The sequence below is a fragment of the Salminus brasiliensis genome, chromosome 24 (genome assembly GCF_030463535.1).
Source record: "Salminus brasiliensis chromosome 24, fSalBra1.hap2, whole genome shotgun sequence".
Lineage (NCBI taxonomy): Eukaryota > Metazoa > Chordata > Actinopteri > Characiformes > Bryconidae > Salminus > Salminus brasiliensis.
Genome location: NC_132901.1, coordinates 22,982,130 through 22,996,520, shown reverse-complemented (window position 1 = coordinate 22,996,520; position 14,391 = coordinate 22,982,130). Strand labels below are relative to the sequence as shown.

The following is a 14,391-nucleotide window of genomic DNA, read 5'->3' as shown; positions in this document are numbered from 1 at the left end:
GTAAAACAAATACAGTGGTGGATCATGTAAACAGGAAATTTTAATTAAGTAAAATTTATAGCAGTTACTACTACAACAACAATAACAACAACAACAATAAAAGTTAGAAAAAAAAAGGATTGCCACTGTACATGTTGGGTTTGCCAACCAAATATGCGCTAGTGGGCATGGTGGTGGGACTGGGAGAGCTAGCGGGCTTCAACAAGGTCTTTACCAGATTCGTGAGCCCCTGGACGTCACCCACTAGTTGGGTGACCTGATGCTGCTGGCCCACCTGTTGCTGCGCCAGGTGGCCGACAGTCTCTGACACGCTCTGCAGAGTGTGTTGCTGCTGCCCCAAGAACTGACCTTGGGCGCGAACTGCCTGATCAAAGGCTTCCATCCCTGCTGTTCTGAGGCTGTCGGCCGAGAATTCTGTCATGGGGCGGGCGTGGCGACGCAGACCTGACAGCTATGCAAAACTCCCCCTATATGTGAGTGAATAAAGGCATGAATCAATGAATGAATGAAATCAATCAATGAATCAATCAATCAATGATAACTTTCTATAGTATAACTAAAGCAACGGTTAAAAATGCTTGCATGCATTAATGAAAGATATGATGCAAAAATGGTTTCCTTGCCTTGTGCATTTGTCACCATGCAAATACAGGTACAGCTAAAACCACAACAACCAACCAGAGGTTGACCATCAATTGATCTGTAAAAAAATAGTTTGATGAATAGTTTGATCGTCATAAAAAAATAGTTTGATGAACATATGTTGGTTGTTTTTTTTCTGCATCAGTTCTAACGATCTGCATCTGTGATTTGAGGTGTGTACATGGGCTTAGCATATTTCAATAAATCAGTGGCAAAGTTCTTTTTAAACATTGACTCACTCTTTATATAGGACTTTCACCATCTTTTACACTTCTGCCTATTTAAATGATCTAAAAAAAGGATGTGAAATGTGCTGTTCTATTGAAAGTTAACAACTGTTAACAGTGGTGGTGATAGAAAGCAGATGTCTGAAGATTCTAGAAGCTACAATACAAAACATTATTATATGCAGTTGTTATGCATTTGCTCCCTGGTGCCTGGTATGAAACTGTAGGTATACATTTAGTTTTGGACGGAATAAAAAGTGGATATATTTGCATGTATGCAGTTCCACCATTTCACACCAAACCCAATCTGAATGACTTTGTTTACAGCTCAATCATTGATTTAAAATTAACTAATTTAAGTAGCAGCAGATACTCTTGAATTTACACCCTAATATTTTGTTTTAATACTAATTAAAATCTCATCACATGCTTCACAGTCAACATTACAAAAGGCAAAGTGTTGACTTTTGAAATTGTGTCCCAACAATCATGAGCAGCTGCCTAGCACTCTAAAAAATAACTGGTATCCACAAAGCAGGAGAAGGCTATAAGAACATAGTAAAGTGTTATCATGTTTCCTCGGCTTGTAATATAAATAAGCAATGGCAGTTAACAGGGATGACCAGGACACCAAGAAAACCTACCAAGATAATGTCTTTTAAGGCTGCTAGCAAATCCTATCTCTGAAGTGGTGGTGCACGATTCTGTGCAGCAACACAAATATGACCTTATAGAATAGTCAGCAAAAGAAAATCTTTCCGGTGTCCAAACCACAAAGTGCAGCATCAGAAGGATCATGATCCTAAACACGCTAAAAGTTCTGACATGGCCCCCACAGTCCCCCAACCTAACCATTATTGGAAACCTGAGGATAGACCTCAAAAGAGGTCATATAACAAGAAAGAGCTCCTAAGCTAAAATTGAAATACGTTAATGCAGAGTGTCCAAACATTTCCTTTGGGTCGTAATCCTTTATTTGAAACTGTCAGAGAAGGAAAAGTAAAAAAGTATTTTTCATAGTAACATATAATTTGACAAAGGGTGCCCAAAGGATTGCACTGCACTGTATGTTTGTTTTCCAGTAGTGCATCAGAAAAAACAAATATTGACCTTTTAATTAGAAACAAAGAAAAATACTCATAAATACTTTAATGTAATGTTAAGCTAGGTTGTTATCACCTACCTGAGTTAGAATCACAGAGTTTTGCATTGTTGAGCTGGGCTGTTTGGTGGCTGACTGGATTAGCAGACTCACATGTGTAAGTGTAGTTGTTTGGGAAGGTTCTATTCAGAGGAAGATGAAGATGTTCACTGAAATCTGATCTACTGATGGTGGAGATTCTCTCCTTCTCTTCATACCAGGATAATGTCACATTCTCCCCGTTCTCCACAGAACACACAGGAGAACATGACAGTGAGGAACCTCCTGAGGCCTCTTCAGTTGGATTTCTCATGACTGGCTTTGATACTGGCGCTATAAATCACAAACATAACATAACAAAACAGAAAAATTATTCACATCCTTACAAAAAGTAACAATGCAAAAAAAAGTCAAAATACTATTAATCACTCGGGGAGGACTGTCAGTCTCAAATCTCAAATCAAGGTGTAGAAACATATCAAAGATGGTCAAGAAGCATGGGAGGCCCCAGAGCTAAATTATAAGTGCCACATTAAAGGGTCTGAATACTTTGTGGTTTGTGGTTTAAGCTAAACATGAGTTTCATTCCGTGAGCACTTGGAAGCATGTGATATTGTAAAATAGTGGCAAAATACTGTTTGCAATGGTGCAAAATGCTAGTAAATCTATCCAAATGGTACAAATGTCTACAACTACAACCACGAGCAATTAAAATGACAAATAACCGATGGTCTGAACTGAATTTTAGCTTGCTTGATATGGTTATGCATAAAGCCACATCTTTAAGTGTAATGTTTTCTGCATCAGTAATAAATCTGGTGAGTGGATCTTCTAAACTTTCTTAACAAATACAAAAAAGAAACAATTTAGATAACCAATAACAAATGTAATGTAATTTTCGTATTGCATAGTGTCTGTTTTTTTCTGAACAGTACTGATGCCATTGGTATACAAATCCACTTTTGCCTGAATTTACAGGAAACTAAACCAATACACAAACAAATAGACTAATACAGGCCTTACCATAGACTTTAATACTGAAACTCCACACTGAGGATGTTCCAGTAATGATCTGTAATTTATAAACTTCAGAATCTTCTCTGCTGATGTTTCTGATGGTTAAAGATCCACTGCTTCTGTCCAGCTGCAGTCTGTCTCTGAATCTGTCTCTGTTATACTCTGTATGAATCTCTCCTCTAATAACCTGACTGTTCACTAACTTTATTTTCTCAGATGTGTAAAACCACAGAATCTGAGCATCAGTCTGAACTTCAGTTAATCCAGTATGGATGGTTACGGTGTTTCCCTCCAGCTCCTGCAGTGCAACAGCCTCCTGCAGTGTGAACAGCAGACCTATAACAATATAAAAAGAAAGAATGAAGATATTCCATCATCAGTGTCAAATGATTAATTAGTACAAAATAATATGTTTACTGTGTTCAAATGTTCTTCAGAAATGATTAGAGCACGGGTGGGCAATTCCTGTACAGTTTTGTGCTTTTCCTGCTTAGACACACCTGATTCAACTGTGCATATAGAGGTAGACGTAAATGTTCACCATTACGTTTGTAAAAAAAAATGTCAATCAAAATCTGTTTCAGGTTTTTTATTATTAGTAGTATTATTACAACTACTGACGTTTATTGTGTGCTTAGCATTCTCAACGGCGTAATTGTAAAATGAGTATTTCACTATTAATGAATAATTATGAAGCTAGATTACATTTTTAAAGAAATATTTGTCAAAATTGGAATTTAAGAGACTTATTTAAGAGTTTAAGATTCTTATTTAAGAATCTTATTTCTTTACCTTTATGTAAATCCTAGGGGAGACCTACCGTGTCTGTCCATTTAGTTTCTGATTTCAACAACAATCGTTCCGGAAAACGTTATTTATTTCTTCCCACATATCAACCAAGAGGTTCAAAACGGTGCCAACAGCCTAAACTTAATCAAAAACGGCAACCACAAAATGCTCCTCTCAGCAGTCCACCATCGGACCAGCCACAGGACCATCCAGTCAGCAGTACATCAGCAGCCAGCAAGTTGCCAAAATAATTTAGTAAATCAATCAGTGTTGATTTAACACTGGCAAATTTGCTGTGTATGTGAATGAAAACTAGACCAATCAAATATCAGTGCCCAGGTAGCAGACTGCTCCGATCCGGATTCGGGTTTTCTCGGGCGCAAAACATTCACATCTGTTTAGCCAGCTACACTGCGGGACCAGGTCATGATTCTAACTCGCGTACAGATTCGGTTTACGGACGGTACTTCGGGATCGGGTCAGATACCATATGTGAGTTTAGTGTCTGTGTACGGATTTGGCCCGTTGTCGCGGAGGACCACGGCAGAAACTCATAATTAGAACGAGGACCGACCAACAGCACTCACCAACGAACATAAGCCAGTCACTCTGATTCAGCCAAGGTGAGTTACATTTTATCGGGTTAATTCGCTTTTTGAATGTTGTACAGTTTTGAAATTACTTAAAAGAACCATAAAGAACCATGTTTGTCATAGACACTGCTTTATGTGAGCAGCAACCCCCCGAGTCAGGGAGTCAGGTCACTCAGGGAGTCAGCACATACAGGCTAGAAACAAAGTCACATAATACATAATATTATGTATTATGTTAATCGAAATAATGTCTGCAACGTGTTCTGTGGCTACAAATAATCTCTAAACTGTTTGGTTTTGTTTCTGTCACAACTATTTGTATCTGGCTGTTCTTTATATTCTGTGAAAAACTCTTGATAAATGGATCATTGGAAATGCTCCAAAATTATTCGGGATAATATATTTTTACTAAAAAGGATTTTTCGACCTCCTGTAAAGGTTGTAATCCTGAAGACATCAGGTTTGTGTGTGTACATACAATGACTGCGGAACACTTGGTATCCATATTTATACTGTGCTCTAAAATCGAGTTCTGCAAGAGGTCTGTCTGTAAATATTTAGGAGATGACAGTTAGATCTAATGTTGAATTACATTAAACTGCTAAACCCAGCCACCACATGTACGCTTATTGTAAGTTTAATTAGTTTGTGTCGATACTATTCGTCTAAGAAAACAGAGGTAAGACATTTTGTTTCGAGAGCTTCGAGTGCAAGAGCCTGAGCTCACATCATTACAAACATTTAAACTAATACAAAGGGACACATACATACCTAGACACTGACTTACAGCCAAGCAGAAGAGTTACAGCTCCAACAATCCGGCACTCGCAGTCAGACATCGTAATGAAGCGGACAAACCCAGCCTCTCTCTCTCTCTCTCTCTCTCTCTCTCTCGCTCCCTCGCTCCCTCTCGCTCTCTCGCTCCCTCTCGCTCTCTCGCTCCCTCTCGCTCTCTCTCTCTCTCTCGCTCTCTCGCTCTCGCTCCCTCGCTCCCTCTCGCGCTCTCTCTCTCTCTCTCTCTCTCTCTCTCTCTCGCTCCCTCTCGCTCTCGCTCTCTCCCTCTCTCTCTCTCGCTGTCTCGCTCGCTCTCGCTCTCGCTCTCTCTCTCTCGCTCCCTCTCTCTCTCTCTCGCTATCTCTCTCTCCCTCTCTCTCTCTCGCTCCCTCTCGCTCTCGCTCTCTCTCTCTCTCTCTCTCTCGCTCCCTCTCGCTCTCGCTCTCTCCCTCTCTCTCTCTCGCTGTCTCGCTCGCTCTCGCTCTCGCTCTCTCTCTCTCGCTCCCTCTCGCTCTCTCTCTCTCTCTCTCTCTCTCTCTCGCTCCCTCTCGCTCTCTCTCTCTCTCTCTCTCTCTCGCTATCTCTCTCTCCCTCTCTCTCTCTCGCTCCCTCTCGCTCTCGCTCTCTCCCTCTCTCTCTCTCGCTGTCTCGCTCGCTCTCGCTCTCGCTCTCTCTCTCTCGTTCCCTCTCGCTCTCTCTCTCTCTCTCTCTCTCTCTCTCTCGCTCCCTCTCGCTCTCTCTCTCTCTCTCTCTCTCTCTCTCTCTCTCTCGCTCCCTCTCGCTCTCTTTCTCTCTCTCTCTCTCTCTCTCTCTCTCTCTCTCTCTCTCTCTCTCTCTCTCTCGCTCCCTCGCTCCCTCGCGCTCCCTCTCTCTCTCTCTCTCTCTCGCTCCCTCTCCCTCTCTCTCTCTCTCTCTCTCTCTCTCTCTCTCTCTCTCTCCCTCCCTCCCTCGCGCTCTCTCTCTCTCTCTCTCTCTCTCTCGCTCCCTCTCCCTCTCTCTCTCTCTCTCTCTCTCTCTCTCGCTCCCTCTCCCTCTCTCTCTCTCTCTCTCTCTCTCTCTCTCTCCCTCCCTCCCTCGCGCTCTCTCTCTCTCTCTCTCTCTCTCTCGCTCCCTCTCCCTCTCTCTCTCTCTCTCTCTCTCTCTCTCTCTCTCTCTCCCTCCCTCCCTCGCGCTCTCTCTCTCTCTCTCTCTCCCTCTCGGTAGAGCGAGCGGTAGAGCACGTGTGAGCGTTTGGCGGTTTGCTATACTTTTGTCATTCTCTCTCTCTCTCTCTCTCGCTCTCTCTCTCTGCAGTGCGAGTGTGGAGGAGTGCTGCCTGGCAGGGGCGCGCGGGGGAGCGCGCGGTGGGCCACGCCAACATCGTCTCTGCCTCCCGAATGAATCACGCGGTTGTACTGGTTCTGAACGACCAGCTCACTCCGGTTCTGCCCCTCAGCACCCCCGTTAAAAAGGTTATCCTGCCTAATGTCCGGTTCAGCAGTGACAGGGTCAGTAGGCCCCCCCCCCCCCAGAGCTGCCTGGCTGCTCCACAGGAAGAGCTTCCACGGCAGGATCAGCCGAGGAAGACTCCCCCACGGCCGGTGCGGCCCCTGTAGCAGCCGAGGACACAGTAGGCGCCTCCTCCGTAGGCCTCGGGGTGGTCGGCGGGTCCTCTGAAGCCGAGCCCGCGGCCACCGCAGGGGGAACAGCCACCGCGGGTCCAGCCACAACAGGACCCGACCGCTCCCGCACAGTACTACATGGAGCATCCGCGGCCCCGTTCGCTTTTTCGGGACAAGCGCGAACGAGGTGGCCCGCTTGGGGGGGAGGCCCTACTGACCCTGTCACTGCTGAACCGGTGGTGTTGGAGTCGGTTGCTGATGTGGACATGGTGGATGAGCCTGTTTTTAAAGTCCCCGGTAAAAGGAAGAAGCGGGGGCGGGAGAAGGGGACTAAGCAGGCCAAGAAAGAGGTCAGTGGTGCTGAAGTGGAGTCGGACAGTGAGGGCTCTCTGTCTGACTCTGGCTGGTCTATGTGCTCTCAGGAGGAGACGCTGCCGGTGCGGTACAGTGCTGAGGAGATCAGAAAATTCCTCAGTGAGACCAAGGGGCAGAAAGGTGTGCGGGTGGAGGAGCGGTTTACAGACAGTCTGCAGTTTATTCATGATGTTAAACATTTTAGAAGGGTGGGTGTGTTCACGGCACTGGAGGTTTTTAGATTAAAAAAGATTCTGACTAAGCTCCACAGAGCCAGCACTGAGGAGGAGATCTAGAGTGTTATCTCAGACCGGCCTCCCATCTCTGCTCTGTCTCTTTTTTATTATTTTAATGAGTGACAAAGATTGCTACTCTAAATATGAATGGAGGCAGAGGTAGTCTGAAGAGAGCCATGTTTTATGAGTTATCAAAGCAGAAGCGAGCTGATGTGTTCTTCCTTCAGGAGACGCACAGCGATGACGCTAATGCGGTTGACTGGGCTAAGGAGTGGGACGGGCTGGTCATTTTAAGCCATGGCTCCAGTGTAAGTGGTGGTGTTGGGGTTTTATTTGCTCATAGTTTTATTCCCTACTCGTACACAGTTGAAGAGATTTTACCTGGGAGGCTGCTCAAAGTTCAGGCCTGTTTTGAAGACGAGACCTTGGTTTTTATCTGTGTGTATGCTCCGACTGCAGGAGCTGAGCGGATGGTGTTTTTAGACAGGCTGAGCAGTGTGATTTCTGACTGTGCTTTTACTGACTTTTTAGTTCTGGGTGGGGATTTTAATTGTACAACTGACAGCCTGGACAGGAACCACTTGGAACCACATACTGCCTCCCGCAGGCGGCTGTGTGAGTTCATAGAGGCCCATTACCTGTGTGACGTCTTGAGGATGTTACATGGAACGCAGAGACAGTATACATGGGCACACACTAGAGATAACACCCTCTCCCTGGCCAGGCTTGATCGCTTTTATACTTTTAGGCATCATCTATCTGTCTTTACGCACTGTTCTATTTCTCCTGTTGGTTTCTGTTGGAGTCTTTTACCTTGTTTTGGGATGTTTTTAAACTACAAAAACATTCTTTTACCTCCTTGCAGCAATGGTGGGACGTAGCTAAGGTTCAGATTAAAGTGTTTTGCCAACAGTACACTTTCAATGTCACTGGAGACATTATCAGATCTCTGAAGGCTCTGGAGATTGACATTGTGGAGCTCCAGTGTTTGGGACAGGCCACAGGAGATCAAGAGCGTATTACGACTCTCAAGCGGAAAAAAGCTGCGTTAGCTGACCTTCTGGGCATAACAGCACAGGGGGCGCTGGTCCGATCACGTTTCCAGAATGTGACGGAAATGGATGCTCCTTCAAAGTTCTTCTTTGGTCTTGAGAGTAAAAATGGACAGAAAAGGTTTATGCATGCTGTGCGGACAGAATCGGGGGATTTGGTTTCTGAGCCTTCTGAACTTCGCCAGCAGACAGTCAGCTTTTTCTCGAAGCTGTTTGAGAGCGAGCAGGACGATGTGCAGGATGTGGGGGATAGTTTGTGCAGGGCATGGAGAATGGTCAGGCCCCTGGTATAGATGGAGTTTTATAAGGCTTTTTGGTCAGTTTTGGGTCAGGATGTGCTTGAGGTGCTCCAGGCCAGTGTGGCTACTGGGACACTTCCCATGAGCTGTCGAAGAGCCATCCTGACCCTTCTGCCGAAAAAGGGGGACCTGACTTTGTTAAGAAACTGGCGTCCTGTGGCATTACTGTGCATGGATTGCAAGCTGCTCTCCAAAGCATTGGCCTCGAGACTGGGGAAGGTAATGGAGCAGGTGGTTCACCTTAACCAGACGTACTGTGTGCCTGGTAGGTCTATTTTTGATAATATTTATTTAATTCGTGATGTTTTGGACGTCTCCAGACTATTGGGCTTGAAGACTGGTCTTATTTTCTTGGACCAGGAAAAGGCTTTTGACCGGTTTGAACATAATTATTTGTGGAAAGTTCTGGAGAACTTTGGTTTCAACCCTGGATTCATAGCCATGGTCAAGGTTTTGTATAGTGACATTGAAAGTGTGCTTAAAGTTAACGGTGGTTTATGCGCTCCTTTTAAGGTTCATAGAGGTATCCGGCAGGGCTGTGCTCTGTCTGGCATGCTCTATGCCCTGTCCATTGAGCCTCCGCTGTGCCAGCTGAGACAGAGGATTGCTGGCCTGGTCATCCCAACCTGCGGCACACCTGTGTGTGTTTCAGTGTATGCGAATGACCTGGTGGTGCTGATCAGCTCACAGAGAGATGTGGACGTTTTACTGGATGTTTTACACGATTTTAGGATTTTATCATCTGCTAAGGTGAACTGGGCTAAGAGTGAGGCTGTGTTAGTGGGGGATTGGACTGGTGGGGGACCTACACTGCCTGGACTGTCATGGAGGAAGGGTGGGTTTAAATACTTAGGAGTGCACTTGGGGGACAGTGAGTGGGAAAAACAAAACTGGGAGCTCACTGTTGAAAAGGTGAAGGGCCATCTCAGCAGGTGGACCTGGCTAGTCCCTCAGTTGTCATATCGAGGACGGGTGCTCATAATCAATAACCTTACTGCTTCTCTTCTGTGGCATAAACTGGCTTGTGTAGATCCCCCACCGAATCTAATTGCAGACCTTCAGGCGGTGCTTGTGGACTTTTTTTGGGATAAGTTGCACTGGTTACCGCAGGCTGTCCTCTTTTTGCCTAAAGAAGAAGGAGGACAGGGGCTGGTTCACTTGGCCAGCAGAACCGCTGCCTTCTGCCTCCAGTTCCTTCAGGGACTCCTTAGTGGCCCTAAAGACTTGGTGTGGAGAGCGGTGGCATGCAGGATTTTACAGACTGTTGGAGGATTGGGAATGGACAGAACTTTGTTTTTAATGGACACAAAAGCACTGAACTATGCTCACTTGCCCGTGTTTTATCGTGGAGTTTTTTTAGCCCAACCAGACTGGACAGCTCTTTACGTTGGCTTTTGGAGGAACCGGTCATCTATGGGTCTAGGCTGGACGTTACAGGCATAGCTTCCCCTGCGTTGGTCCGGGTTCTAGTTTCCTCATTGTAAAACTCCGTCAGCTGGTGGACGTCGCTGGACCTGGGTTGGACGGTGTGGAGGACCTGGCGGTGCGGTCCTTACGCGTTGTGGCCCAGCTTCTACAGCGGGGGAGGCTAGAGCTCTCCACGGATGATAGAGTGATGCTAACGGACTATGGTGCAGGGTTGCTCAGCCCTGTTGAGGAGGACCCTTTCCCCAGAGTGGCTTTCCGTCCTGGCCTGCAAGACTGCCACGGTCCCTTACTGGACTGCTCAGAGGAGCTGAGTATGGCGCTAAGTTAAGCGTAAGTGTAAGGTAAGGTAAGCGTCTGTACGGGGCTTGTGTAAAGGTTTTTAATAAGAAGCGACTGGACGGCAGACCCGATACGCCGTGGCGGGCTGCTCTAGGTCTTGGCAAAAACTGTGTGGCACAGTCATCTGACTGTGACGCTGTCCGGACCCTCTCTAGACTGGTGAAATCCAGGGTTTTGATTGATTTTAATTATTAGAATTGTATGCCTGATTTGGAGACTTTTAAAGTGGTGTGGGGCTGTGGGGAGGCAGTGTGCTGGGTGTCCGATGGAGAGGTCTGTTTTATGTCTGATTTTTATTAATGGAAATCAGCGTTTCTTCTTGTTTATTTAATTATTAATTGCTTTTGTTTGCTCTTTTTATTTATTGTTCATTTTAAAATGATTGTTTATTATAAGTTTGTTAACTGTTTCAAAAAGGAAAAATAAAAATAAAAGGCTGAGGGGAATGTGTATATATATATATATATATATATATATATATAGTATATTTCTTATCCATAAGAGTTTGACGTTTACTCATAAATTACGAAGCTAAATATAAGCAACAAATCCAACAAAACAACGATCAATATTGGTATACTTATAGTAAGACAGACTCTGCAGCCCCTCACAGCAGGAGAAAAACAGATTCTTTACGCTAAAACATCAGAGCTTGAGGGAAAAGCTTTACTTTACTTACTAGACTAAAGAATTACACATTTCAATCAATGAGTTTTAATCCCATGGGCTAAACCATTCAGAGATCAACAGACATGTATGAACCCAATTTATTATCAGATTGTTGTCTGTTCTTCTCACATAATTAAAGTGTTCTTTTCTTCTGCAGATAAACTTGAGAGCTAGTGCAGGACTTCCCACTGTAAACTATACTGTCACCATAATTCCCTATGCAGGACAGAGCTTTTTCTTGCACTTTTTTCATTCTTTCCTTTACATTTGCATTCATAAATCATGTCTACTTTTAATATTTCAAGTTCACATGTGCAGGTGCATACTTAATATAAAATAAATTACAACCAATTCACGTAATCCATGTGATTTCACCCTGAGAGTTTTAGAGTTTCAGAATTGGACCCTGTTAAAAAAGTTATTTTTAACCCTTTGTTATTATGTATTATGTTAATCGAAATAATGTCTGCAACGTGTTCTGTGGCTACAAATAATCTCTAAACTGTTTGGTTTTGTTTCTGTCACAACTATTTGTATCTGGCTGTTCTTTATATTCTGTGAAAAACTCTTGATAAATGGATCATTGGAAATGCTCCAAAATTATTCGGGATAATATATTTTTACTAAAAAGGATTTTTCGACCTCCTGTAAAGGTTGTAATCCTGAAGACATCAGGTTTGTGTGTGTACATACAATGACTGCGGAACACTTGGTATCCATATTTATACTGTGCTCTAAAATCGAGTTCTGCAAGAGGTCTGTCTGTAAATATTTAGGAGATGACAGTTAGATCTAATGTTGAATTACATTAAACTGCTAAACCCAGCCACCACATGTACGCTTATTGTAAGTTTAATTAGTTTGTGTCGATACTATTCGTCTAAGAAAACAGAGGTAAGACATTTTGTTTCGAGAGCTTCGAGTGCAAGAGCCTGAGTTCACATCATTACAAACATTTAAACTAATACAAAGGGACACATACATACCTAGACACTGACTTACAGCCAAGCAGAAGAGTTACAGCTCCAACAATCCGGCACTCGCAGTCAGACATCGTAATGAAGCGGACAAACCCAGCCTCTCTCTCTCTCTCTCTCTCTCTCTCGCTCCCTCGCTCCCTCGCTCCCTCTCGCTCTCTCTCCCTCGCTCCCTCGCTCCCTCTCGCTCTCTCTCCCTCGCTCCCTCGCTCCCTCTCGCTCTCGCGTTCCCTCGCTCCCTCTCTCTCTCTCTCTCTCTCTCTCTCTCTCTCTCTCTCTCGCTGTCTCGCTCGCTCTCGCTCTCGCTCTCTCTCTCTCGCTCCCTCTCGCTCTCTCTCTCTCTCTCTCTCTCTCTCTCTCTCTCGCTCCCTCTCGCTCTCTCTCGCTCTCTCTCTCTCTCTCGCTCCCTCGCTCCCTCGCGCTCCCTCTCTCTCTCTCTCTCTCTCTCTCTCTCTCTCTCTCTCTCTCGGTAGAGCGAGCGGTAGAGCACGTGTGAGCGTTTGGCGGTTTGCTATACTTTTGTCGCGTTTGACACGGATATGAAGTGTTTCTGGTGCTGGCAGCGGGCAAACCCAGCCCCTCTCTCTCCCTCTCTCTCTCTCTCTCTCTCTCTCCCTCTCTCTCTCTCTCTCTCTCTCTCTCTCTCTCCCCCTCTCTGTCTCTCTGTCTCTCTCACACACACACACACACACGGGTTCTCGCTCTTCCCCTCTGCCCCTGCTGTTTACTTTACGTGAATGTGAGCTCGATCAATCAAATATGAACTTTCGACAACACAATTTGACAAACTATTTTTAGTAAAGCTGAAGTCGATTCTTATTATTCTCCGTTCCACCCCTGCTGACAAATCTACCATCCACCACAGACACAGGCAACCGCATACTTTCTTTACATTCTAGCATGTCGCGTTATTTAGTATCTCCACCTTAACACAATATACATTGATTTGCAGTTATAAAAGTAGAAAATCCACCCAGCCACCCTATACACATTTATTATAAGTTTGTTAACTGTTTCAAAAAGGAAAAATAAAAATAAAAGGCTGAGGGGAATGTGTATATATATATATATATATATATATATATAGTATATTTCTTATCCATAAGAGTTTGACGTTTAGTCATAAATTACGAAGCTAAATATAAGCAACAAATCCAACAAAACAACGATCAATATTGGTATACTTATAGTAAGACAGACTCTGCAGCCCCTCACAGCAGGAGAAAAGCAGATTCTCCACGCTAAAACATCAGAGCTTGAGGAAAAAGCTTTACTTTACTTACTAGACTAAAGAATTACACATTTCAATCAATTCTAGTTTATAAACTGGTTCAGTAAACAACACTAAATTTCAGTTCGATGAACACAGATGACGAAATCATAGCATATGCAAATCAATTACATTAAGCAGTACACTCAAAAAAATAAAGGTAGATTTTCACAGCAACAGCGAGAGTGAACATTAGTGAGTTTGGAAAACAAAGTGAAAAGCCTTCTGATGCACAACGAGACCCATCTGCAAAATCTCTCTCTCTGTGTCTCTCTCTCTCTCTCTCTCTCTCTCTCTCTCTCACACCCACACACACACCAAACAGCTCTCGTTATCCCCCAGCTGTTTACACTTCACAAATTTGCTAATGACTACGTCTTAAAATTTGAGTACAATTTTACAACTATTTTTAGAAGCTGAAGTCGCTTCTTTTTATTACACTTCTTTTGTTTAACCCCTGCTGACAAATCCACCAACAGCAGTGAATGCTTCCACGTGGTCTGAGCTGGTATTTGACACTAGCAGGGACGGTGCAATGCAAGACTGCTTTATTAAGTAACAAAAAAGGGGTAAAAAAGAAAGTTCGTGACACGTGACACGGACAGAACATCAACTTAAGAGTCCTTGAACTTGAAGCCTGTGGACCGCGGCTGAGGACCGCCCCGGGGCGGGCGCGGCGAAGCGGACCTCACAACCAGCATGGCATTTCGTCGCTGCCAGCCGAGAAAACTAAAATCGTGTTTTTCCTCGGACAGCAGCAATATGTTTTAAAGGTTTAGCTGAACTATCAGCATAACCAAATTGTCTCAGTTAGTTGACCAGATTTATAATTAAATGTAGGAAACTATAGTATATATCATGTTTATGCTTACGTCAAGGCGTCTAAATGTCAATGTGAACTATGTTGGCAGAACATAAATGAAAAACAGCTTAAATAACGAATTATATTATTTTCTGAGGAAATATATGTGGCACATACTTAG

The 14,391-nt window shown here is 44.2% G+C and overlaps 1 protein-coding gene across 1 annotated transcript in view; it reads right to left on the bottom strand.

Moving 5' to 3' along the window:
- Window positions 1-623: 623 nt before the first annotated feature.
- Window positions 624-14,391, bottom strand: part of LOC140546659 (CD48 antigen-like) — a 30,986-nt gene continuing 17,218 nt past the window's right edge. The window contains exons 3-5 of the mRNA XM_072670044.1: window positions 3,034-3,363; window positions 2,053-2,343; window positions 624-700 (exon numbers count right to left, since the gene is read on the bottom strand). Coding sequence (XP_072526145.1) covers window positions 636-700; window positions 2,053-2,343; window positions 3,034-3,363 — 686 coding nt within the window. The 3' untranslated portion in view covers window positions 624-635. The remainder of the gene's footprint in view (window positions 701-2,052; window positions 2,344-3,033; window positions 3,364-14,391) is intronic.